General features: G+C 34.7%; 1 protein-coding gene across 8 annotated transcripts in view; it reads left to right on the top strand.

Annotated features, from left to right (window-relative positions):
• LOC145260676 (E3 ubiquitin-protein ligase TRIM9-like) overlaps positions 1-27210 on the top strand; it is a 1004508-nt gene that overhangs the window by 765161 nt on the left and 212137 nt on the right. For all 8 annotated transcript variants that reach the window (XR_013864355.1, XR_013864356.1, XR_013864353.1 and 5 more), the window contains one exon: positions 1584-1723. Coding sequence is in view for 4 of the 8 variants with exons in the window: in XM_080119036.1 (XP_079975162.1) it covers positions 1584-1723 (140 nt within the window). In the remaining 4 variants the exon portion in view is untranslated. The remainder of the gene's footprint in view (positions 1-1583; positions 1724-27210) is intronic.

Raw genomic sequence — 27210 nt, 5'->3', positions numbered from 1 at the left:
ATTTCAAATGTTTAGACCAGAAATTGTCTGAGTAATTTGGTAGAGATCGCAGCCGTCAATTTTTTTAAAATTTTTTACCCCTATTATTTCCCCTCTACATTTATTGTCTGAGGCTCAAATCAAGTTATTAAGTTAGGTCCATGTCAAAGGAATCTATATCTAAAATTTAAAGTGTTTAGACCCAAAATTGGCGGGGAAGTTTGGTAGAGTTTTCAAAGGTGAAATGGTTGTATTTTTACCCCATAACAGCCAAATTTCTAGCCGAAAACGCATTACTAAGATTTTTCCAAATCTCGGTACCCTGTATATCAAATTTCGAGTCTGAAGGCCGAAAATTGACAGAGATATTGTGCAGGAAAATGCACACACACACACAGACAGACACTTGCACTTTTATAGATATATAGATATTAATTCTTAATTTTGAAGTTGATTATTTCACATTTTGAAGTTGATTGGTCCGTTCTGAAATTGATTGGCCCATTTTGAAGTTGATTGGCTTGTTTCGAAGTTGATTGGCTTGTTTCGAAGTTGATTGGCTTGTTTCGAAGTTGATTCGCCCATTTTGAAGTTGATTCGCCCATTTTGAAGTTGATTGGCCCGTTTCGAAGTTGATTCGCCCATTTTGAAGTTGATTCGCCCATTTTGAAGTTGATTGGCCCGTTTCGAAGTTGATTCGCCCATTTTGAAGTTGATTCGCCCATTTTGAAGTTGATTGGCCCGTTTTGAAGTTGATTGGCCCGTTTTGAAGTTGATTCGCCCATTTTGAAGTTGATTGGCCCGTTTTGAAGTTGATTGGCCCGTTTTGAAGTTGATTCGCCCATTTCGAAGTTGATTGGCCCGTTTTGAAGTTGATTCACCCATTTTGAAGTTGATTCGCCCATTTTGAAGTTGATTCGCCCATTTCGAAGTTGATTCGCCCATTTTGAAGTTGATTCGCCCATTTTGAAGTTGATTCGCCCATTTTGAAGTTGATTGGCCCGTTTTGAAGTTGATTGGCCCATTTTGAAGTTGATTCGCCCATTTCGAAGTTGATTCGCCCATTTCGAAGTTGATTCGCCCATTTTGAAGTTGATTCGCCCGTTTTGAAGTTGATTCGCCCATTTTGAAGTTGATTCGCCCATTTTGAAGTTGATTCGCCCATTTTGAAGTTGATTCGCCCATTTTGAAGTTGATTGGCCCGTTTTGAAGTTGATTCGCCCATTTTGAAGTTGATTGGCCCGTTTTGAAGTTGATTCGCCCATTTCGAAGTTGATTCGCCCATTTTGAAGTTGATTCGCCCATTTTGAAGTTGATTGGCTTGTTTCGAAGTTGATTCGCCCATTTTGAAGTTGATTCGCCCATTTTGAAGTTGATTGGCCCATTTTGAAGTTGATTCGCCCATTTTGAAGTTGATTGTCTCCTTTTTAAGTTGATTGGCCCGTTTTGAAGTCGATTAATTTTTTTACTTGAAAATAAGTCCATTTTGATGTTATCATTTTGAACTTGGAATGGTACTGAATTCAATGATAAATTACATTTCCTTGAGTGATAAAATAAAGACATCTTTCTAATCGTTTCTATTTTTGTTCTTTTCTTTTTAGCGCCAGGCCAGCCTGTGATAATTACCGAGGACTGCAGCGCTGAGAACAACAGCGTAACAATCGCGTGGCAGCCTCATCCAAGCAGCATTGTCGAAGCTTTCACACTGGAACTTGATGATGGAAACAATGGCGATTTCCGGGTAAGTCAATGCTGTATATTTAATCGCAGAACATTTTCCAGAGTCGGGATTGGCATTTGGGCAGGTTACACGTATCTAAAGTAACGTAGTCCCTCGATGTGTAACAGAGTATGGCGACTGTATGTAAATGTCTAGCCGTGTGCGAAATGACGTCACGGTAGGGGAAAAGAAAAAAAAGGCTATACAAAAGAACATTGGGGTAGACAGAGTAGCACGTTCAAAAGTACGTTAAAATGACATAAGAGAGGACAGAAGTCGGAAGAAACATGATCACGTTTCATCAGAAATAAATGTCGTTGTTACAAAAAAGAATCAAGTTATAACTTGTCCTATATTCCTTTCAACGTGTTAACATATTAAAAGAAAACTTTCAGGTAGTGATTATTGTTTATTATTCAACTCTTCAGCAATTGCATCTTTAAACAATTTTTTTTTATTACCATGACTAACTAGCGTTGCCCGGGAGCATATGAAACAAAAACGCAGTAAAGAAATGCGTTTCAATTTTTTTTTTAAATTTATTCTTATTCATCTTACACCATGCACGGACGTAATCAACTACTATTTCTGATCACATCGAAAAAAACATATAAGCAATGAGACGTTTGCTCACATTGCATAGAAACTTCATCATGTTAGTGCAGGAAATCGGGAGAGAATTCCAAAGACTAACAGTTTAACAGAATAAACTATTAGAGTAGAAGGTTTTCTGGAATCTAGCGATCTCTATAGTGAAGAGGTGAGCTATTGCTGCTTGTGGGGTTAGTATGTAGCAAATATGTCTTATATTTAAAGTTTTTCTCTCCATCTTCCACTACTCTGTTTATCTACTTATCTTTCTCTCTCTTTCTCTCGAGCGGAAAGTGATACTGATGTAACTAAATTAAAAGTAGAGATTCTAAAGCTAGTTAAAAAAGCCTTAAGTAGATATAATGATGAATTATGGACAAGGAAGAATAGAGAAAACCACTTTGATATTAAAAGGGGCTCTCCAGACTAAGCGTAAGTAACTGACCTGGTAGGTCTGTACATACTCAAGGATATATATATATATATATATATATATATATATATATATATAATATGAAATACTGGGTTTAAATGAGGGGTTATATAGATGATACTTATTTTTACGAAATTCAAGCGATCGGACTGCAGAAAAAACAAGAACGAAAATTGTTTTTAATGAACTTAATGAACTAGACTGCAATCGTAAAATGGTAATTTATTTTTAGAAATACCTCTAAATCTTAACGATAATACTTATGAACCGTTTTACAAACCGAATCAAACACTAATCTTCAAAGATTATAAATCGAATCATCCTAAGTATATGAAAAAAGCTATTATCCGTAGTGTGTGTGTGTGTATATATATATATATATATATATATATATATATATATATATATATAAAAGTGAACGTGTCTGTGTGTCTGTCTGTCTGTGTACATTTCCCTACGCAATAACTCTGTCAATTTTAAGTCTAAAGACTCGAAATTTGAAATACCGGGTACTGAGATTTGGGAAAATCGATGTGATGGGTGTCAGCCAGAAATTTGGCTGTTAAGGGGTCAAATTTCAACGATTTGACCTTTAAGAACTCTACCAAACTCCTCCGACAATTTTGGGTCTAGACACTTGAAATTTTAGATATAGGTTCCTTGAACCTGGATCTAACTTAATAAAGTGATTTGAGCCCGAAACGATAAATTTTAAGGGGTCATAATAGGGGTCAAATTTTTAAAAAAATAACCATTTTTTTTTGTTTTTTTGCACAGCATACACCTCCAAACACCCGAACAACGCCGGGCACCCCTGCTAGTATATATATATATATATATATATATATATATATATATATATATATATATATGTATAATATTTTTAAAACAGTAATCTACGTACATACATGTTTTGGGGCCCTACCCTTCTTCAGTGTACCTTGACTGTTATTAGGACACGAACCCTGGACCTTATGTATTTCAGTCCAGCGTCTTATCCATTACGCTATGATGCCATAGACGATTTACTGTTTAGTTTTGATCATTTACGTAGTTTTTTGTTGTTGATTTTTTTTAAACGATATTGAGGTTAGCGTCTATATATATATTACAGACTTGTTCCTTTACGCAAAAACAATCATTATTTGTGTGTCAATGTTGATTTTTGTCTTGCATATACTCCTCAGAACCCCAGAAATGTTAGTTGTAAAGAAATATAATGTTAGGAAAAAATAGATCTAAAATGGCAAACTAAATAAAAAAAATATCTGATGTTTATTTTTATATAAAATTTTTTAACCTGTCATGCCTTCTTTCTAATTTCTTTGTAAAGTTCTATATTAAAATACAAATAATGATTGTTTCAGCGCAACGAAACGGCCCTGTAAAATATACAGAAGTTTGATATAATGAAAAAAGTTGAATATTTGCACTCATTGTTATACTTCTTTATACACTAACCTTGGCCTTCGAAACTAAAGTGATTGGTTCACACAAAGGATTATACATAATTAAAAAATAATATTTTTCCTAAAACACATAAATTCATATACTTGTAGCTTTCTTTTTTATCTCTTATCTCGGCTCTTTGTCGGCGCCTAAACTTAAACGTGGATTTCATGAACAAAGCTTCTTTCCTAGAACTTCCCACCGGTGGAACTCTGTATCGCTGGTCTGCTTACTAGCTGATTACAATATTGTCATCTTTAAGTCCAACGCAAACACGTTGTTATTAAACCGACCTCTAAAATAATTGTATTATTCCAAATTTCCTCTACTAACGATTACTACGCTATTGCGGCATAATCCTGTTGATCATTCGGCATAATCACGTTGACACACCGGTTCCCGTCAGACCCCAGAAGTTGAATCTGGCCATTACTAAAATAGATGACCAATTTCGGAATACCAGACGCTGTGTGTAGGAGAACGTCGACACTTCTATGCAACAGTTGCAAAAACCTAACGTCGTCATCTCCCCCCAATGGGGATATACATGCGACTCAAGACCACTTGTGAATTTCATACTTTCATAGAACTTCCTCCTTTGGAGGAAGCTGGTTTAAAGCCAAATAGGGGTAGTGCCGTTTCACACACAGAGTACGCTATTGTCCCAATGAAAACAGTACACACATTAACCCTTATCCTTGAGTGGCTTCCGGCCCTTTACATGTGATGACCCCCTTTGTAATAAAAGTGCTTGACTGAGCTAGAATTTTTTCCCATTCATTAAAAGTTAGAACAGAAAATTTTCTACTTAGAACTACTCTGATTTTTATTCTTCTTTTCTTCTCTTCTTATCCCCTTTATTTCCTTCTCCAATATGTTTCTCTATCCCTCGCTCTGCTCTTCTGCCTTCCGTATCCAGAAAGTATCCCACTCCCCGCACAATAATCTACCTGCACAAGATCCAAATACGTCTTAAGATAAAGTAGTGCTTCCACGTCGGAGATAGATTTCCGTAGAGTCTCTAGAGGATACCAACCTGTCTATGGAATTTAATGGACGGAGGTGGCATTTCGCCTCCCTAATTCCTCTTTCTTAGACAAGGGACGTTTTGTCAGTCTCTATCGTTACTTTTATTGTTTCAGCTGAGCTCCAATCTACGATCTCCCTCTGTAAAACGTTCGCAACAATAAATTTTCTGGCTGCAACAACCAACAACAAGTTTCCTCGCCTTCCGTCAACGCCTTGAACGAAACGAAAATTCCATGGGCAGAGTTTCTTACCCATTACTACCCGTCTTTGGAAAGCAATACCGTGTGTTAATGAGTTTAACATCAAGTAACCCGAAGCGAAAAAAAGCCTCACCAAGCATTATGAATACATGTTTGAAAATATGAAGTACTGATCTCCAATTTATGGTCTTTTCCTGTAAAGCGTTTACAACAAATAATCGTCTGACTACAACAACAGCCAGCAACTTCCCTTACACTCTACTGATGCGTAGAACTAAACGTGAATTCCATGGGCAGATTTTTTCCCCATAGCTGTCCGTCTGTTGAAGGCAATACCATATGTTTATGCATTTTACATCAAACCCGAAGCAAAGAGCAATAATGTTTGGTTGGTTGGTTGTTTTTGTTTTACGGCATATCAACCCTTTTCGGGTTATTTAATGCCGAATCCAAAGATTTTGAAGAAAAATTTTTTTTGATAGAATATATTTGTTGTTTTCACGTCGGTTTCTATTTAACCCATAGTTAGGACCCTAACAGGTACTACCACTCCGGGTCAGAGTGGACCTGGGAGCAATGGTAATTAAAAGGTGGCTCCACACTCCCCAAAGCCGACAAGCTGGAGCCTCACCACTGGATATAATTTAAGGTCATATCCAGGACCCCCATTGAGGGGCTTTTACCCTCTGCAGGGGGGGGGGGCGCAGTCGGCGTATTCTAATGCCCGACCGACAGGGCCGCAATAATGTTTGACAGAGTAAAGAACGGGAATTATATCAGGTTGCTGCATTAGTATTCGCCATTTCATAAACAATTTTTGTTCTAAAACAGGTTTTGATATTTGCCAAAGAGTCATTTTGTTCTACAAGATAATGGTCATCGATTTTCACTCATAATTTTTTTTCTCGTTTTATAGAACCGTCAAATTGATTGTCAAGTAAATAAAAAATCACATTTTCCACATCTTCTTTTCGCCTTTAATCAAGGTCAAAAGGCGAGTGAAATGATTAAGGATATTTGTGCCGTATATGGCGGAAACGCTATAGCTGAGAGAACTATTCGAAGAGATTCAAGAGATTCAAACACGGTCATTTTGACCTCGATTACGCTCCTTGTCCCGGAAGGCCGTTATTTCCATGGCAGGTGCTCGTCTGAACTCCAATCTCTGGCCCCCCCTCGCCAATCTTTCACGAAAAACACCCGTCTAGCCGAATCCACCATGAAAAATTTCCCCCACTCTATATCTGTGCCTAAATCAAAACGCGGATTCCATAAACAAAGCTTCTTTCTTAGAACTGTACGCCTGTGGAACTCTGTTCCGTCTGCCTGATTCCCACCGGACTACAACTTGGATGTGTTCAAGTCCAATGTTAATAAATTCCTAATGAACCGCCCCCTTAATTAAACACTTCATCAAATCTCCACACTAACGTAATGTACTTGCAATAACCCTTATCCCTGAGTGGCTTCCGGGCCTTGATAAGTGGTGATCACTGTGTAAAAAAAAAAAAAAAGATAGATGAAGATCAACTCTTTTGAAGGAAGATGGCCATCAGACATCTAAAAAATTGGGTGAAAAGATAAAGTGTTATTTTGCGACAATTTCACGCCATCTTCAGTCGATGGGATTCACACAAAAACTTGAAGCTTGGGTCATACATGAACTTATTTTTGCTATTAAAATTCTTTGATTTCTTTAAAGAAAAAAAAACAAAAAAAACAGCGGCAACTTCTACAACATTCTAATGGTTACCTTTGCCAAAATGACCGGATTCGGCATTGGATTGTCTGAAAGAGGTTGATACGAGATGCTTTAAATAAGTTTCCAGACTTTTTTCGTATTGCCACTTTTATTCGTAGTGTACATATGAAACTCTAGTCCCCTTCGAAGTAATCTCCTTTGGCTGCAATACACTTGTTGTACCGTTGGAAGTCTTCTTGTAGGAACGTGCCAATGACCCTCGTCACAGCCTCTGTCATCTCCTCAATTGTCTCCTAACGACAGCTTCTAAGGTTTCCTTGAGCTTAAGGAATAACCAAAAAGTCACAGGGAGCAAACCGACAAACAAGACAATTCCTCAATCTCCTCATAATCCTCTGGACGATAGGAAGGTTAAGAAACTGTCTTGATAGCCATCTTCGTCAAATAGTTTGTGACAAGGATGGGTCATCCTTGGGATAAACTTCACGAAATATTTAAGCATCTTCAGTTGATCGTGAATAATTGCGTAAACAGTTCCACACTGACATCAAACTGTGCACACATTGTCTCTTTAAACACACATGCTCTTTATCTATGAAATTCTTTATTTGGTCAATCAACTCTGTTACTCAGACGCCCTTACTTCTCCTACGCCTCTCATCATCCCTCACAGATTCTCTGCCTTCTTATGCCACTCAAAAACTGATGCTCAATGCATGCAACATGGCCCAAAAGGACGTTGACCCATTCCATGCGTATCTTTGCCATTTTTTTCCAAGGTTAAAACAGAATTTCATTGCACCTCGTTTTTCTAAAGTGTCCTCACGTCTAGATAGCAGGTGACAATCAGATTTTAGTTGGGTGTATTCCAATTCTTGCTAGAACTGTTTATTTAAGCACGAAATCATAAAAATTCGTCCATCATCTCATAAGATGGATAACAATATTATGCTGAATTTTCAAGAGTCTACGGCAATTTTAAATGCCTGTACAAAAAAAAAATCTAGAAACTTATTGAAGGGGCCTCGTATACCGTTAAACACACACACACACACGCGCACAATTGAATTATCCGTCCTAGGACGGGTATCCTAGTTACGTATATCACGAGAACAAAAGATATATTCTAGTTTCACTCATATTAGATAGTAAGTTGGAGTAATAGATCGCAGCTAGACCAATTCATCAACTGGCAATTTCAGCGAATATATTGCCGCTTTCGAAGACAACTAATTCCCAAATGGTTTCCGTATTTTTCTCTTTTGTTATTTCGGACGAGATAAATCAAATTTATCTGTTTTGCAGAATCAAACAAGGAAATGATATCCCTCGAAAAAACGACCATTTTTTTTTCTTTCCCCGTTTCTTGTTTTCAAGAAATGTATTACTGGTTTAGAATCGTCCATCGAGACGCTGTTCTGATGTTTCAAGATGAGGAATGCATTCGTTATGTTATTACCGTTGTTGATGTATATCATTGTTATTTTCATGCGATTCCATGCGTTTTTCGGTGTATTGTCTTCTGTTTCTGGATGCTCGGAGATCGGTCTTTCGTTTCGTAATTACTATGGAATTGTTGGTGAGTTTTTTTTTTTGTTTTAGATTAGAATTCAGATATCTGTGTCAGTTATGCCTGTTATTATAGTGATATGAGAATTGCAGTAACAAAACCAAGGTGGGAAGAAATATTATTTACAATGAATGAAAGACGGAAAGATGAAATCAATGAATAATTGTGAAAAGGCAAAAATTAAAAAAAACACGATTGAATGAACGAATTACACAAAGAAACATTTTATGAACGAATGTAGACAAAACAAAAGAATATTCTATGAATGAAAGAAAGAAGTATTGAATAAATGAAAGAAAGAAGTATTGAATCAAAGAAAGAAAGAACAATTGAAAGAAAGAAAGATTGAATGAACGAATGAAAGAAAGATTAAATGAACGAATGAAAGAAAGAAAGATTGAATGAACGAATGAAAGAAAGAAAGATTGAATGAACGAATGAAAGAAAGAAGATCAGATGAACGAAAGAAAGATCAGATGAACGAAAGAAAGATCAGATGAACGAAAGAAAGATACGATGAACGAAAGAAAGATACGATGAACGAAAGAAAGATACGATGAACGAAAGAAAGACAGAAAAATTAAATGAACGAATAAAAGAAATAAAGATTGAATGAACGAATGAAAGAAAGAAAGATCAAATGAACGAAAGAAAGATCAGATGAACGAAAGAAAGACAGGAAAATTAAATGAAAGAGTAAAAGAAAGAAAGATTGAATGAAAGAAAGATTAAATGAAGGAATGAAAGAAAGATTAAATGAAAGAATGAAAGAGAGATTGAATGAATGAATGAAAGAGAGATTGAATGACCGAATGAAAGAGAGATTGAATGACCGAATGAAAGAAAGATTGAACGAATGAAGGAAATGTTGAATGAACGAATAAAAGAAAGATTGAATGAACGAATGAAAGAAATAAAGATCAAATGAACGAAAGAAAGACGGGAAAATTAAATGAAAGAATAAAAGAAAGAAAGATTAAATGAACGAATGAAAGAAAGATTAAATGAACGAATGGAAGAAAGATTAAATGAACGAATGAAAGACAGATTAAATGAACGAATGAAAGAGAGATTGAATGAACGAATGAAAGAGAGATTGAATGACCGAATGAAAGAAAGATTGAATGAACGAATGAAAGAAAGATTGAACGAATGAAGGAAATGTTGAATGAACGAATAAAAGAAAGATTGAATGAACGAACGAAAGAACGAAAGAAAGATCGAATGAACGAAAGAAAGATCAGATGAACGAAAGAAAGATCAGATGAACGAAAGAAAGACAGAAAAATTAAATGAACGAATGAAAGAAGGATTGAATGAAAGAAAGTTTTAATGGACTCAAAAATTAAATGAACGAATGAAAGAAAGAAAGATTGCATAAACAAAAGAAAGAAATGAAATAAATGAACGAATGAAAGATCGAATTAAAGAAAGAATAATAAAGATTCAATTAACGAAATAAGAATAAATTAAATGAATAAACAATAAAGTAAGATTGGATGAACGAAAAAAAAAAGGAAAGATTAAAGAAATGTTGAATGAACGAATAAAATATATTTAATGAACGAATAAATGAAAAGGAAAGATTAAATGAATGAATGAAAGAAAGATCTGATGAAAGAGGGAAAGAAAAGTTGAATGAAAAATAATATTGAATATAAAATAGAAACATTGCATGAACGAATAAAAGAAAGAAAAATTGAATGAGTGAACGAAAGAAAGATTAGATGAAAAATAAAAGAAAGCGTTAATAAACGGACGAAAAAAGAGTGAAGGAAAATAAGTGGGAGTGAAAAATAAAGAAATACTGTGCAAAATTTCCAAAAAATTTCAAGGCGTAGTTATTGAGAAAAGGTCCGGACAGACAAACGTACGAACAGACAAGCATGAATTTACAGGTCCACTCTTCTTTTTGTCAGTTGAAAATAGGGAACGCGCGTGCGCACACACACACACACACACACACACACACACACACACACACACACACACACACACAGAGTTCCTTTTATACATAATAATGAAGGTACAGATGTGTGTTCCTGTGGCGGGTGGTGCTTTAAACAGAGAAACTGGCCGACAAACTCTGGTAGATTACAGCAAAAGCACGATTTTAGATTTTTGTATAAATAGAAAAACAAAACAAAACAAAAACATCACCAAAAAAAAAAAAAAAAAGCAATCCAGAGTAAAAGGCATCGACCATGAAGGGCACCCGTTATTTATCGCCCGGGGCTTTTTACTATGTGAAAAATAATCGGAGAAGACGGAGGGGGAAACCGTTCCTGGTTGTGTCGTACTTGATGCCTATAAAATGACATTTCTCTTTTGCTGAAAAGTAGAAAAAGATAGACCGCCCATCTGTGACAATTCCCTCTTTAGGTACCGACTTATTTTCATAATTGTTGTTCGAATTAAGATGCAATGTGGTTGAAACCGACTTGTATATTCGCAAGATGTTAGCATGAAGTGTTGACAAAGAGAGGAGTGTTTGGGGGCGATTAATTGGAAAGACGTAAAATATTCTTTGAAAATCAAAGTTTCTGAAGTTCTAGGACGAAGGCACAACACTTGTTTCTCTGACAAGCAACAAAATTCCACCCGTTTACTCTAGAGATCCTTAGATAACGAATTACATCGAGGGCATTGCCAGGGCCGCTGCGAGAAAGGTGGGCTCCCTCTACCGTGCTAGAAAACTACTAACACCCGAAAGTATCCCGTACCTCTATAAGGCCACCATTCGCCCATGTATGGAGTATTGCTGTCATATTTGGGCTGGTGCATCGGCTACTAGTCTCTCGCTCCTTGACAGGGTTCAAAAGAGAGTCGCAAATCTGATAGGTCCTAAACTGGCATCTAAGCTTCAGCCTCTGTCCCATCGACGAAACGTTGCATCCCTCTGCCTGTTCTACAAGTATTTTAATGGTGAATGCTCTGATGAACTGCAAGCACTTTTGCCCCCACGACGTGAACACCCTAGACAGACCCGAGAAGCTACGAAATTCCACCCCCACACTGTAGAGATCCCTAGATGTAAAAGATCTTTCTACTCCAGTAGTTTCTTCCACAGAACTGCTAGACTTTGGAATTCCATTCCAGGTCACTGCTTCCCCAACTGTACTGACATGCATAAGTTCAAGTGCAACGTGAACCGACATCTTGCTACCCAAATCCCTACATAGTACCCAGTAGATGTTCTCCTGATAGTAGCCCCCTACACCAAAGTGGCAATGTGCCTTGTTTGTGGTGAAAATGTAATAAAAAAATTTAAAAAACCCTTCTGTTCTAATATTTTATTCACTCAAACTCCTAATTTTTTAAAGTTCTCTTCCTGTTTCTCACTTGACTGACTGTATTAATCCGCCGAAATTTAAATGTACTATGAACAGGTATCTGACTGCTCAATTTTTTTATACATTTTTTTAATAGAACGCGGACGCGCGTATGCAAATGCCGAGCGGTGTGCGAAATAATGTCACGTAAGGAAAAAGAACTATAAAAAGGAGAGATAGCACGCCAGAAAAGACGATTAGGTTAGCGACATCACAGCTGTAACGAGAAGTCACGCATGGCGGGAGAATGACGGAGAAATGTATTTTTTTTTAAAACCTGAAACAAGAGTTGAAGTCTATTTTTCTTTCCTGTTCTTTCTCTCCTATTCGGCTGAGTCTACAACAGGTTGGGCTTCAGGCATCTATATGTTAAGGAATTTGAAAAAGACTTTAAGAATAGATATGCCACGTTAGAAAAAAAACGATCACGTCAGCGACGTGGGTGACGTAAGAGCTGTCACGAGAAATCACGCGTGGCGGGAGAATGGGGATAAATGTCTTATCTTAAAACTTGAAACAGGAGTTGAAGTCTATTTTTCTTTCCTATTCTTTGTTTCCTATTTGACTGAGTCTAAAACATGTTGGGTCCAAGGAGTATATATGTTACCGCGTGGGTAAACGTGTGTAACTTTACTAGTGTCCCTTACGTCTGATTGGCATTATGTTTTGTTTGGGGTTAATGAGATTAAGAAAAAATAACATGGAATATTGTTGACAAATCTGTGGAGTAGCTGCCTTCGCTCTGAACACAGTCTCTCATTTGAAACATATGTCATGGTTCATTAAATTTAATGCATAATCCGTAGACCGCAAATTAAGCAAGATATTTTGAATTTTAGTTTCCTTAGACTCCTTTAGACATTTTGTTCAAGAATCAAAGTCATGCAATGGACTTTGATCCAAATTGAAAAAAGGATTCTAAACTTAAGGTTTAGTACTGTATCTTTATTCTAATCTTTGTAATCGATACAATACTGCTTCCTGTTCAATCACCGAAGTTAAGCAACAGAGGGTCTGGTCAATGTAATAGAGCACGTATAGCGGCTATATGTAAGTACCGAGCCGTCAGCGAAATGACGTCAAGCTAACAAAAAAGGGAAAAAGAGAGAGGGGACGTAAGTGACGTTAAAACCGTAAACGAGAAGTCACGCGTGGTGAGAGAATGAGGAAATAAATGACGTTGCCACAAAAAAGTAAGTCGAGTTATTACTTGGCCTATGTTCCTTGCGACATACTCTGCTACGTGTTGGGTCTACGTGTGTGCAACGTTAAAAGTACCAGATGGGTAACAATTTTGGAATACCAGGCGCTGTATGTAGAACGAGATTGACACTCCTTGCCAAGAAATGCAAAAACCATAACGTCGTCACCTCAACTAGGTGTCGCTTGTTAATGTTATATTCTTTCGACTCTTTCTCCGAGGGAAGAAGTCGGTTCAGTTTTCCTGGGGTGAGTGTCGCTTCGTTTCGGGTTCAGTTCTGGGACGGGTGAAGAAAATTGATGGTATTTAAAAGTTCAATATGGCGGCGTGACCGACGAACAGAACGATGGACTGCTCCTCATATAGAAATACGTGGACAAAGGTGGCCCTCTTAGTTCAATTTTAAGCTTAATAGGACCGACAAACCAACAAAAACGTATCGCATTAAAATAATAGGACGTATTTAAAAAAAAAAAGCAGGTAAAATTAACGTTGTACTCTCTTCCCTCTGTTGCCATGGTGACCTTTTTCTCTCCGAACTCTTTTCTTTATATTCAAATCTTGTAAGGTCTCCAGTAATTTTCAGGTGACAGTTTGAAAGATTACTCCATTTGCAGGTTGATGGGGAAAACCATGGATTTATTATTTTCTTGTCGGAATAAATAATTAAATTCCGTTTCATCGGATTTTTTTTTTTTTATATCATTGATACAAGGGCGTATCTAATAGAGGATTTAGCTGTCAATTGGTCCGTCACGTTTCTGTTTGAAATTGCATTTTATTGGCTTTTCATGTTTCAGTTTGAAATCGCACTTTCCTTGGTCTCTCACACTTCAGTTTCAAATAGTCTTTACCTTGGTCTGTCTCGCTTTAGTTTTCAATAGCATTTTCATCAGTCTGTCGCACTTCAGTTTGAAATAGCAATTTTGTCGGTCTGTCACACCTGCGTTTTTAAATAACATTTCGTCATGCTTATTTTTTAAATAGCATTTTGTTTGATCTGTCAAGCTTCCGTTTCAAGAAATTTTTTAATTTTTTATTGCTTAGCAGCTACTTTTACCGGCTAAACCCCAAATAAAATGCGGTCCTGGATATGACCTTAAACTGTATCCGATGGTGAAGCCCCACCTTGCGGGCTTTGGGGAGTGTGGAGCCACCCTTTAATTGCCATTACTCTCAGGTCTACTCTGAGCCGGAATGTTAGCCTGTTAGTGTCCCAACATTGGGTTAAATAGAAACCGACTTGAAAAAAACAATATATTCTATTAATTTTTTTTTTCTTAAAAATCACCGAATTCGTCATTACATAACCTGAAAAAGGTTTATATGCCGTAAAACAAAAACAACCAATCAAATCAAATGCGTCCTACAGTTCGAAATCCCCTATATATAAAGTTTCAAGTCTGGAGATAAAAATAAGAGTAGTTTGGTAAAGACCATTCCACAACACAAGCAGACATGTTTTTAATATATATATATATATATATATATATATATATATATATATATATATATATATATATATATATATATATATATATATATATAAATTACGCGACTGGAGAAGCATAGTTTTCTGACCCTGGAAGATGGTATTATGGTGGAGGAATATTTACTGTATTCCCCCTCCAAAGGAGGGGGTAATCACGTAGAAGATGGCATAATTACAACCCCCCCCCCCCAAGAAAAGATCAGTTAATATCTTATATAACGACAGCAGAACACATACAGCGTTGACGCTATAAATCTTATGACGTTTTCTTTATATCTCTCCCTTGGCGGGAAAATGTGGCATGAGGTTAAATGGGGTGGGATTTGAAGAGCAAACGTACTCAAAATAAAAAAAATAAAAAATAAAAAAAAGGACCCTGGATGAACAAAACTTGTATCGGCAGCTCTATCGGTATTTACCGGTAGGGGCTCCCCAAACAATTAAGCTAATATTGATAGTTTGCATAAATATTCAGTTAAAAAGTCAATCATATGAACCACATAGAAGAAAAAAAAAACTGAGTAAATGCCCAACGTTAATATAACAGCAGAACAGTTTCTCAAGAAGAAAATGTAAAGCTTCGTGAGTGTTAGATATTAGCAGGGCATCGCTGAAGGTATTGCTAGCCGGCGATTGTTATGATCGTTGTAATATTTGTGAAGATAGTTTATCATACTACCGTGGGGGGGGGAGATTTGCCCGGGCGTAAAATGCGCTTAAATATGATATTTTAACTTTTCCAGATTTAGTAAATATTATTTGTCATGATTTTAAAAGTTAAAAAATATATATATTGGGGTGCCATCAGTTAGAATCGAAACCGAAAGAAAAAAAAAACTAACTTTCAAAGCTGGTGACGTTACCAATGTATCAATGTAACGCGCATGTGAATTAATTAAAAACTAAAAATATACTAAGATGAATGGACAAAATGTATAACGATGTTTTTTTTTCTATTTAGACCCATTTTTGACCCTTTAAAAACTATTTTAACCGTCTAAAACCCCATAAAAGAATGGACCGTAAAAGTCCAATCATCTGAGGCCGTTAGCGCCACTCGGCGACTCTTAGTTTCGGAGGAGATGGGGTTTGAAAATATGGAGACAGACAGATAGGCATATAGCCTTTTATATATTGGATGTTACAGGAATTTTTTAATCTCTCTAGATTTAGGGGCCCACGATAAAAATCTCGCCCCAGAACAACATTGTACCTATTTACTATGCCTCTCCACGGGACAGAGTTAGACACCAGGGACGTTTTTTTAAACGCGGAGAAAAGGTACAAAAATAAAAATTGTCTCAGTCGTGAAGGATTTCTCCTCCACCGAAAGAGAACAAGAAATAGAAGTGCAGCATCTGAAGAACGGATACTACACTTTTTATTTATTTGCTTCCCCACTGAGCAAATTAGGCAGGAGGCCGTTTTTTAATGTGGAGACAGGGGGAAGGGGGAGGGAAAGAGGGGATCCAGCTCCCGAGAGGTGGGAAGTGGGAGCTGGATTAGAGGCTGTTGGTATGAAAGGTTGCCCCTTCAGTGACCAAGGTCAGATATGTGGGGTTATCCCCACATATGGTATTTGCTAGTCATAGCTGGTCTGTGCTAGTCATAGCTTTGCAGCATCTGCCGGAACAGATACTACACTTTGATCTTGTTTATATATTTTATTGCTTTTAAAATTTTGTAAATACAATTAAGTAAAAAAAACAAAACAAAAGATTATCAAACAACAAAATTAGGCACAAGGCCCTACAAGAAATTGGGGAGGGGAAGGGTTCAGGGTCTTTGTGACTAAAGTGATTAAAAAGTAATAAATGTAGACTTTGGAGTCTTACTCTTTACTGGCAACATTTACCAAAATACCTCATTCGCTCTATGGATCAACTGGCGTCGTAATATATACTCCTTCCAGTATACAACTGTAAGGTGGACGTCCTAGAACAGCACTGAACTATCCTTTATTTAACATAGATTAAGCTATCTTTATAAAATTGCAGATAGTTTGCTGGTGCGATTTTGGTATGAACTAACCCAGAACAAGCTGAATGGACGCATCTTTAAAATATCCCTTTCACGTTTTTTTTTGGCTAATCGGATATCAACTATACACATATATTCACATATATTTTTGTCGTAGAAATGATTTTTCCCCTTTTTTAGAGCTTTCTATCTTTCATTAAATCCTTGCCGCCCTTCTCTGCCTAGAACAGCCACGAGAACAAAACGGACAATATGTTTTCGCGGGGTTGATAGTGTTTTTTTTTTTTGTTTTTTTTTTCTCATCGTCTCATACTTTTAAGAATCCGAGATACAAAAAGAAGTGTTGCTCTGATGCTGAAGACTCACCGAGAAGAAAGGAGATGAGAGGAAAAAAAATCTCCGTTACTTATACAAAAAAAAAAAAAATAAAATAATAATAATAATAATCCTGACGTGCAAAAAAATCTAGTTTAATGCATCCCTTTCAACAAATGTAAAAATTGCGTGGTATTATACGGAATATTTTTTTTTATATTTCTTGGAAAGGATTTGTTTATTCTTTTGTAATATATATTTTTTATGTTTTTCATCCGTTTTTTTTTTTTTTTTTTAATTTTTCACCTTCACAAAAATCAAAATTATTTCGTAGGGACTGATTCCAAATCTAATTTAACCAGAATTTTTTATTTATTTATTTTTTTATTATTTTTCCCGATTTTTTGTGCACAGGCAAACAGAAAGCATTTTTTTTTTTTTTTTTTTTTTTGCTCAACTCATTTATCGACTTTTATTCACTTCGGATTTTTAAAATATGAGAAAAACAAATATTTTCTTCTTCTTCATATTTTCTGTTTTTCTCTGTCCGCAAGTTTTTTCTTTCTCTCACTTTTTTATTTGTAGTTTCACATTAAAAAAAAAAAAAATTATTGGATTGTTTGGGACTTTTTTTCATTCGCATCTCCTGCAGTACTTCTTTTGTTTTATTTAGCCGTTACTCTGCGCGTCGGTCTATGGATTGGTTGCTTTAGTTATCGGCACAATTCACAATTTTCTTAGTTTTCCGTACATTTAAACGTAATCTTAGTCATAGGTCAAATTCACCGTAACTATTTCTCGGTTTTATTGTATTTATTTGCTTCCCCACCAAAGCAAAATGTGACACAAGGTCGTTTTTAAAGTGGGGTTAAACCAGCTCCCTTAAAACAAGGGTAAAAAGAGGGAACTCTGGCAGTATCCCCCCAAAATAGTAATTGTCTCAGTATGAAGGGTTTTCCCTACATTGACCAAGGACTAATTAACTAATGTGCAGCATCTGCAGAACAGATACTACACTTTGATCCCCGCCCGAAGGCCAAGAACAATAGAAAAAAGGCAACCCTCTTTACTCTTTTTATTTCTTGGTCGTTTTTTTTTCTTATTTTTTTACCATCGCTCCTTTTGTTACCCGTAAGTTACTCTTTTATACGCTTACTGTATTTTTCGCTATTTTTACCGTTCCAATATTTCTTCGGTATATTTTTACCATTAATTTGTTTCTGGGTATTTTTACCGACTCTGTTTCTTTTTTATTTTTACTGTTACTGCATTTCTTGGTCGTTTTTTATCGTTTTTACCGTTACTCTGTTCTCGATCATTTTTACCGTTACTCTATTTCTCGGTCATTTTTACCGTTACTCTATGGCTCGGTCTTTTTTAACCGTTATTCTGTTTTTCAGTGTATTTTTAACGTTACTCTGTTTTCCAGTATATTTTTTTTACCGTCACTGTTTCTTTGGTACAATTTTACGGTTACTCTATTTGTTCAGTGGATTTTTACCGTTACTTTTTTTCTCGGTCTTCTTTTACCGTTCTCAGTCTTTTTTGCCGTTACCTTATTTTTCGATATTTTTAGCGTGACTATATTTTTCTAGCATATTTTTACCGTTATCTCATTTTTTTTATGATATTACTGTTACTTTATTTTTCGCTAAATTTTTACCGTGACTGTATTTCGCGATCTTTTTTTACCGTGACTGTATTTCGCGATCATTTTTCCCGTGACTGTATTTCGTGATCTTTTTTACCGTGACTGTATTTCGTGATCTTTTGTTACCGTGACTGTATTTCGCGATCTTTTTTACTGTAACTGTATTTCGCGATCTTTTTTACCGTGACTGTATTTCGCGATCTTTTTTTTACTGTAACTGCATTTGGCGATCTTTTTAACTGTAACTGCATTTGGCGATCTTTTTCTTTTTTACTGTGACTGTTTTCGCGATCTTTTTTTGACCGTTACTTTTCTTTTTCACTGTGACTGTATTACTTTATTTTTCGCTATATTTTTACCGTGATTGTATTTCGCGATCTTTTTTTACCGTGACTGTATTTCGCGATTTTTTTTACCGTGACTGTATTTCGGGATCTTTTTTACCGTGACTGTATTTCGGGATCTTTTTTACCGTGACTGTATTTCGCGATCTTTTTTACCGTGACTGTATTTCACGATCTTTTTTTACCGTGAGTGTATTTCGCGATCTTTTTTACTGTAACTGTATTTCGCGATCTTTTTTACCGTGACTGTATTTCGCGATCTTTTTTTTACTGTAACTGCATTTGGCGATCTTTTTAACTGTAACTGCATTTGGCGATCTTTTTATTTTTTACCGTGACTGTTTTCGCGATCTTTTTTACCGTGACTGTATTTCGCGATCTTTTTTACCGTAACTGTATTTCGCGATCTTTTTTACCGTGACTGTATTTCACGATCTTTTTTACTGTAACTGCATTTGGCGATCTTTTTTACTGTAACTGCATTTGGCGATCTTTTTATTTTTTACCGTGACTGTTTTCGCGATCTTTTTTTACCGTTACTTTTTTCTCGGTCTTCTTTTACCGTTCTCAGTCTTTTTTTGCCGTTACCTTATTTTTCGATATTTTTAGCGTGACTATATTTTTCTAGCATATTTTTACCATTATCTCATTTTTTTTAATGATATTACTGTTACTTTATTTTTCGCTATATTTTTACCGTGACTGTATTTCGCGATCTTTTTTTACCGTGACTGTATTTCGTGATCTTTTTTTACCGCGACTGTATTTCGCGATCATTTTTACCGTGACTGTATTTCGCGATCTTTTTTACTGTAACTGTATTTGGCGATCTTTTTTACCGTGACTGCATTTCGCGATCTTTTTTTACAGTGACTGTATTTCGCGATCTTTTTTTACAGTGACTGTATTTCACGATCATTTTTACCGTGACTGTATTTCGCGATCTTTTTTACCGTGACTGTATTTCGCGATCATTTTTACCGTGACTGTATTTCGCGATCTTTTTTTACCGTGACTGTATTTCGCGATCATTTTTACCGTGACTGTATTTTGCGATCTTTTTTACCATGACTGTATTTCGCGATCTTTTTTACCGTGACTGTATTTCGCGATCTTCTTTTACCGTGACTGTATTTCGCGATCTTTTTTACCGTGACTGTATTTCGCGATCTTTTTTACTGTAACTATATTTGGCGATCTTTTTTTTTTTTACCGTGACTGTATTTCGCGATCTTTTTTACCGTGACTGTATTTCGCGATCTTTTTTACTGTGACTGTATTTCGCGATCTTTTTTTACCGTGACTGTATTTCGCGATCTTTTTTACCGTGACTGTATTTGGCGATCTTTTTTACCGTGACTGTATTTCGCGATCTTTTTTACTGTAACTATATTTGGCGATCTTTTTTTTTTTACCGTAACTGTATTTCGCGATCTTTTTTACTGTAACTATATTTGGCGATCTTTTTTTTTTACCGTGACTGTATTTCGCGATCTTTTTTACCGTGACTGTATTTCACGATCTTTTTTACTGTAACTGTATTTGGCGATCTTTTTTACTGTAACTGCATTTGGTTATCTTTTTATTTTTTACCGTGACTGTTTTCGCGATCTTTTTTTACCGTTACTTTTCTTTTTCACCGTGACTGTATTCCTTGGTCTTTTATTACCGGTAATCAGTTTTTGACGTTTTACCATTAATTTTTCTTTCAATGTGGTTTTTACCGTTACTTTATTATCTGTTTTTTTTTTTGTTTCAGTTGTTCTATAGGTCAGTATTTTATTAACGTCGCTCTATTACTCGTGATTTTGTCACCGTTATTTTCGATTTTACCGACGGTTTCTTTCTAAGATTTTTCCCCGTTTCGCTATTTTTAAAACCGTTTCTTTATTTTACGCTCTCTATCGCGGTCTTTCTGTTACCGTTATTCTATTTCTCGTTCTTATTTTACCGTTACTATATTCTTAATCTCTGTTATAATTTCTACTTTTTTTTTTCGTCGTTGTTGCCGCTCTTAGTTGTAAATCTACTTCTTGTTTCAGTCTTTTTTTCAACCCTTTTTTTTAGCTGGCGGAGGAGTGAACCGTGTAGTTTGTACAAACCGCTTCTTTTGTTATAGTCTATATTTGTCGCTTATGTTTTCGTATCTTTATTTTTAATTATTTCATTTTTTTTTAAATAACATGCCAATCTCTTCCGTTTATTTATTTATTTCATTTTATTTATTTTTTTTTTTTGTTGTCTTTCGGATTTCGTAGTTTTCTATATTCGTATTAAACAATACACTTTTCTCAATTCCATATTTCTTTTATTAAACTCATATCCTGTTCTGTGACTGCCCCACCCATCTCCCTTCAATCGTCTTCTTACAGTTCCTGGAGCACGAAAGGAACCAATGTTTCTAGTTTGCTGGGAAAAAGAAAATTAACGTATCAGCATTTTAGAAAAGTCCGGAAAATATGACGGGGAAAAATATCCATACAGAAATAAACAAAAATTATATGACCTTCTCTGACCGAAAATAATACAAGAAACTGCTTTTAAAAAATCATATTGTATATTATATATGCATATATATTCAGCAAACACACATGTATCCGCACGTGCGCGCGTGTGTGTGTGTAAACACCTTGTATATACATAATTTGTTTTGAAAATATATATGGCAGTTAAGCTACACAGAATTTACCGCGTTTATCCTATCTTGACGATTCATCAGACTATTAGTATTTATTTGCTTCGCAACAAAAGCAAAATGTGACACAAGGTCGCATTTTATGTGGGGTGTAACCAGCTCCCCGAAAAGAAGACAAAAGGGCACTCTGGTAGGGACCAAAAATAATAATTGTCCTCGTATAGAGGGTTTCCCCTCCGTTGGCAGACAAATTACCTTAAGAGTAGCATTGGAACAAATACTACACTTTGATCTTAGAGTTTTTCGCTTTCGCTTTATTTTATACTAGTTTATTGTTTTTTTTTTATTCATTTGGCACCGATGCCTTCGGTCAGTCTCAAAAGACAAAGGATATCCTATGTAGGGGCAACTGCGCGTGTAATTATGTTTTTTGTTTTTTTAATCTTTATTTTTATTACATTTTCACCAGTTCTGGAGTAGAAAGATCTTTTACGTCTAGGGATCTCTACAGTGTGGGGGTGTGATTTAGCAGCCTGTCGGGTTTGTCGAGGGTATGGCAAGCGTTTCGCAAAATCCATCTACACCTCTCCTGAATCGGCACTACCAAACTCCAGTTGCAAGAAGTTCTGGACGACTAGAAACAATGCCGCGATGAGTAGATACAGCCGATGGACATCCTAAATAGTCACCCATCTAGTACTAGCTAGGATCATCGTTGCTTAACTTCGGTGATCTGATGGGAACCGGTGTGTCAAACTGTTTATTCATTTATTATTAATATAATCATCAACCTTTTTTCTTGGCTCTAGTTAAGCATTGAGCAATATCGAAGGGATTGCTGACAATAAATATGTAAAATATTACGTAAATGCATAAAACAAGAACAATATATATATATATATATATATATATATATATATATATATATATATATAAAGTGAAAGTGTGTGTCTATGTCTGTGTACATTTCCCTCCGCAATAACTCTTTAAATTTTTAGTCTACAGACTCGAAATTTGATATACAGGGTATTGAGATTTGGGAAAATCGATGTGATCGGTTTTTAGCCAGAAATTTGGCGATTAAGATGTCAAAGTTCAACGATTTGATCTTTGAGAACTCTACCAAACTCCCCCGACAATTTTGGGTCTACACACTGGAAATTTTAGATATAGGTTTTTTTGGACATGGATCTATCTTAATAACTTGATTTGAGCTCAAACAATAAATGTTAAGGGGTTATAATTGGGGTCAAAGCTTTTAAACAAATGACCGCTTTTTTTTTTTTTGTTCAACATACACCTCCAAATACCCGGGCAATGCCGGGAACCCATGCTAATATATATATATATATATATATATATATATATATATATATATATATATAAACACATGTTTTGATATATGGTTGCCTTGGTTATTGTGGAACTATATATATCTATAAGTGAAAATGTCTGTATGTGTGTATCTATCTGTCAGTCTGTGTACATTCCCCTACCAAATAACTCTGTCAATATTCAGTCTACAGACTCGAAATTTGACATATGGGGTATTGAGCTTTGGGGAAATCTTTTTAATCTGGTTTCGACCAGAAATTTGGCTGTCAAGGGATCCTTTGAATATTCTACCAAACTCCGCCAATTTGGAGTCTAAGCACTTCGAATTTCACGTATAGGTTACTTTGACATGGATCTAACTTTATAATTTGATTTGAGCCCAAAATAATAAATGGTAAGGGGTCATAATCGGGGTCAAAGTTAAAAACAAAATTTACCTCTACGGTCTCTACGAAATTACTTAGCCAGTTTTTGGTCTAAAGATTTGAAATTTTACATAAAGCGTATTCAGATATAGGGCAAGCTTTTCAATCGGTTTTTGGCTGAAAAGTTGGATGTCAAGGGGTCAAAGTTTAAAGGATTTGACCTTTGCGATCTCTAGCAAACTATTCAGCCAATTTTGGGTCTAAACATTTTAAAATTTACATAAAGGATATTCAGACATGCATCTAGCTTTTTAATCAGTTTTGGGGCGAAAATTTTGCAGGCTCGACTAAATTCCTCCGCCAATTTTGTGTCTAAACACTTGAAATTTTAGATGTAGGTTACTTGGATATGGGCCAAACATTTTAATTTAAGTTGAACCGAAAACAATAAATGATATGGGGTCAAAATTGGAGTCAAAGTTAAAAAAAAAACTTTGACCTCGGTTATCTCTACCAACTTGTCTCTATGGTAGTTAAGGAAGCCTATTATATAGAAAGGCATTACGGTTCATATGCAGGTTTTTAATGTATACATATGCACATAGTTATGAACAGTACGTAGGGCCCGAGCAAAGCCGGGCTGTATGCTAGTATATATATATATATATATATATATATATAAGTTTCGTGGTTTAATTTTAAATTCAGAAAAAACGACATATAGAGGCATATATTCGATTTAAGAATTTATTGCTTGATAAAGGAATATATAGAAGGGGTTATATTAATTTCCTTAATCCATGGATTTTCAACAATGGCTCATATCATCAGAGGAAATGAAATGCAGTTAGCAAAATGTTCAGCTACGAATGGACGCTATTTTGCTTTTCAGCACAATTATCGAAAATAGTTTTTGGGTGGTTGTGGATTATGGTTTTCTTCATATTATTATCCACAACCACCCAAAAACTATTTTCAATAATTATGCTGAAAAGCAAAATAGCGTCCATTCGCAGCTGAACATTTTGCTAACCGCATTTCATTTCCTCTGATGATGTAAGCCATTGTTGAAAATCCATGGATTAAGGAAATTAAAATAACCCCTTCTACATGTTCCTTTTGTCAAACAATATATTCTTAATTCGAATATATGTCTTTACATTTTTTTTTCAGAATTTAAAATTAAACCACGAAACTTATATATTGCTCTATTCTTAAATATTGAGCTTTTCCTTTTTAGCTAGGATCTCCTTGAAAGTATTACTTCAAGTAATATCTATCAGGATTTTTCATCTGAATTCTATCAGTGTCTTATCTCGCTTATGCATATATATATATATATATATATATATATATATATATATATATATATATATATATATTAGTAATATTTTTTCGATTCCGATACAATTACCGAATATTTAACTCTAAAATGGTTATTTTTACAAACACAGGTTAAATGTTCATATATTTTCTCAAACGTAAATACACACTTGTGTGGGGGTGATCCATAGATTTTAATTGAACTGGCAGTTTTAATCAATAAACGTTTATTGTTTTATTACCACCAGCATTGAAAGATTTTTTAAACCAAAATCAAATAAAAAAAATATAATTAAAGGAATCGTTTTCGGTATCGGAAAATAAGCACAAATATTTCCGATACCGATAGCCCTGAAGGTCCGATTTTTCCAATTGCGATAAATCGTCCCAACATTAATATATATATATATATATATATATATATATATATATATATATATATATATATATATATATATACTCGGGTTCAAAAGTAATGGACTAATGAATTCAACGAGGTTTTTAGATAGTGCTCAATAAAAAGAGCTGATAATACTTGTTTATTGTTATATAAACATGCTCACATCCCGCTGCTACAAATAGCCACTTGGTTCAATCAAACAACAGATATCATCAGGCAGCGACTGTGGCTATTTATAGCAGCGGGATGTGAGCATGTTTATATAACAATGAACAAGTATATATATATATATATATATATATATATATATAATGAAAATTACAATTGAATTTACCAAAATGATCCAAGATGGTAAAATTAAAGTAAATTATAAATATTAAAGAATTAATATTTATAAAATTATCTCAGCCAGATATAAAAGCTCGATAATACCAAATAGGAAATAGAGCTTATAATATAAGCAAACAGTTAATGAAATATGTTAAAAAACACTTTGAAATGAGTTAAAAGCATATTTAATCTGAAAAGGAAACACTAGATAAATGGATAGTCCTTAATCCGCGGAGTTTCGAAGAAATACTCTCCTTCTCATCAGAGGGTAGGAATTAGCAAAATGCAGGATCGGATTTTGCATGCAGAAGTATTTGATGAAACAACAAATAAGTCAAAGATCTTACTTGAAAATAAAATAAGTTAAGCAGAGGGAATATGGTAAAGAAAAAGGTGATTACACATTAATGGATAGTCTGGTGGAAGATAAAAAATCCAGTGACGGTAAAATCCAAATGTAAAACTTCAAGAAAGTTATATATATATATATATATATATATATATATATATATATATATATATATATATATGTGTCTATATTAGTGATGGGACGATCCAAATATTTTCCGATTCGATACAATTACCGAATCTGTACTAAATTCCTGATTCTAATTCTTTATAAATCTCTAAATATTTAACTATATAGTTGTATGTTTTCTTCGATTACCGTAAAAACACACATGTTTAATGTGCAGATATTTTCCAAAACGTAAAAATCTACTTGTGGGGGACGAGCCATCGATTTTAGCTTCACTGGTAGTTTTAAATCAATAAACATTTATTAATTTATCATTATTACCAGCAAGGGAAAATTTTGCTTTAAATAAAATCAACTAACCAAAGATGTAATTAAATAAAAAGTTTTGGCATGAGAAATTCGGTACAATCTTTTTTGATTCCAACACTGATTCTGATTAATCGTCCCAACACTAATATATATATATATATATATATAAAGTTATTTTTTTAAATTGATGTGATCACTAGAATATTTCAAGTAAAAGTCAAATATGAACAGGTAAAATTATAGAGGACTAAAATGCGAATCGAATGAGGTATACGTTGTTTAAACAGTTGCATTAAATTTAGCTTAAATTTGCAGTTTTTGAAAAAAATTACAGGTGCGGACTTTCTTTTTGCCTCCTCAATTTGAAGTTATTTTTTAAATTGACGTGAACACTAGAACATTTCAATTGAAATCAAATATGAACAGGTAAAATTATAGAGGAATAAAAGTCCAATCAAATGACGTATAGCTTGTTTAAACAGATTAAATTTAGCTTAAATTTTCAGTTTTTGAAAAATTACAAGTGCGGACTTTCTCTTTACCGACACTGTTTATATATATATATATATATATATATATATATATATATATATATATATATATATATATATATATATATATATACTAGCAGTTCAGCTCAGCTTTGCTCGGTCCCTATGTACTGTTCATAACTTTATGAGCATATGTATATATATATATTAAAATGTTGATTCATGTCCAGGTAACCTACATCTAAAATTTTAAGTCATTAGACCCAAAGATGGCGTAAGAATTTGGAATGAGGTATACGTTGTTTAGACAGTTGCATTAAATTTAGCTTAAATTAGCAGTTTTTGAAAAAAATTACAAGTGCGGACTTTCTTTTTGCTGGCACTACATATATATATATATATATATGACATGATATATATGTTTGTTATACGTACATAGAAATAACAAAGAACCAAATCTATGTAATTGTGTATATATATGTATGTGTGATATGTAGCTCGAAACTATATCTACCTAAGCATCTGAAAATGAATACACGCACTCTATGTAAGT

This window comes from Euprymna scolopes, chromosome 36, assembly GCF_053919585.1.
Source record: "Euprymna scolopes isolate OS-2025 chromosome 36, ASM5391958v1, whole genome shotgun sequence".
Classification (NCBI taxonomy): domain Eukaryota; kingdom Metazoa; phylum Mollusca; class Cephalopoda; order Sepiida; family Sepiolidae; genus Euprymna; species Euprymna scolopes.
The sequence above is the reverse complement of the archived record's forward strand: the minus strand, read 5'-3'. Positions and strand labels throughout refer to the sequence as shown.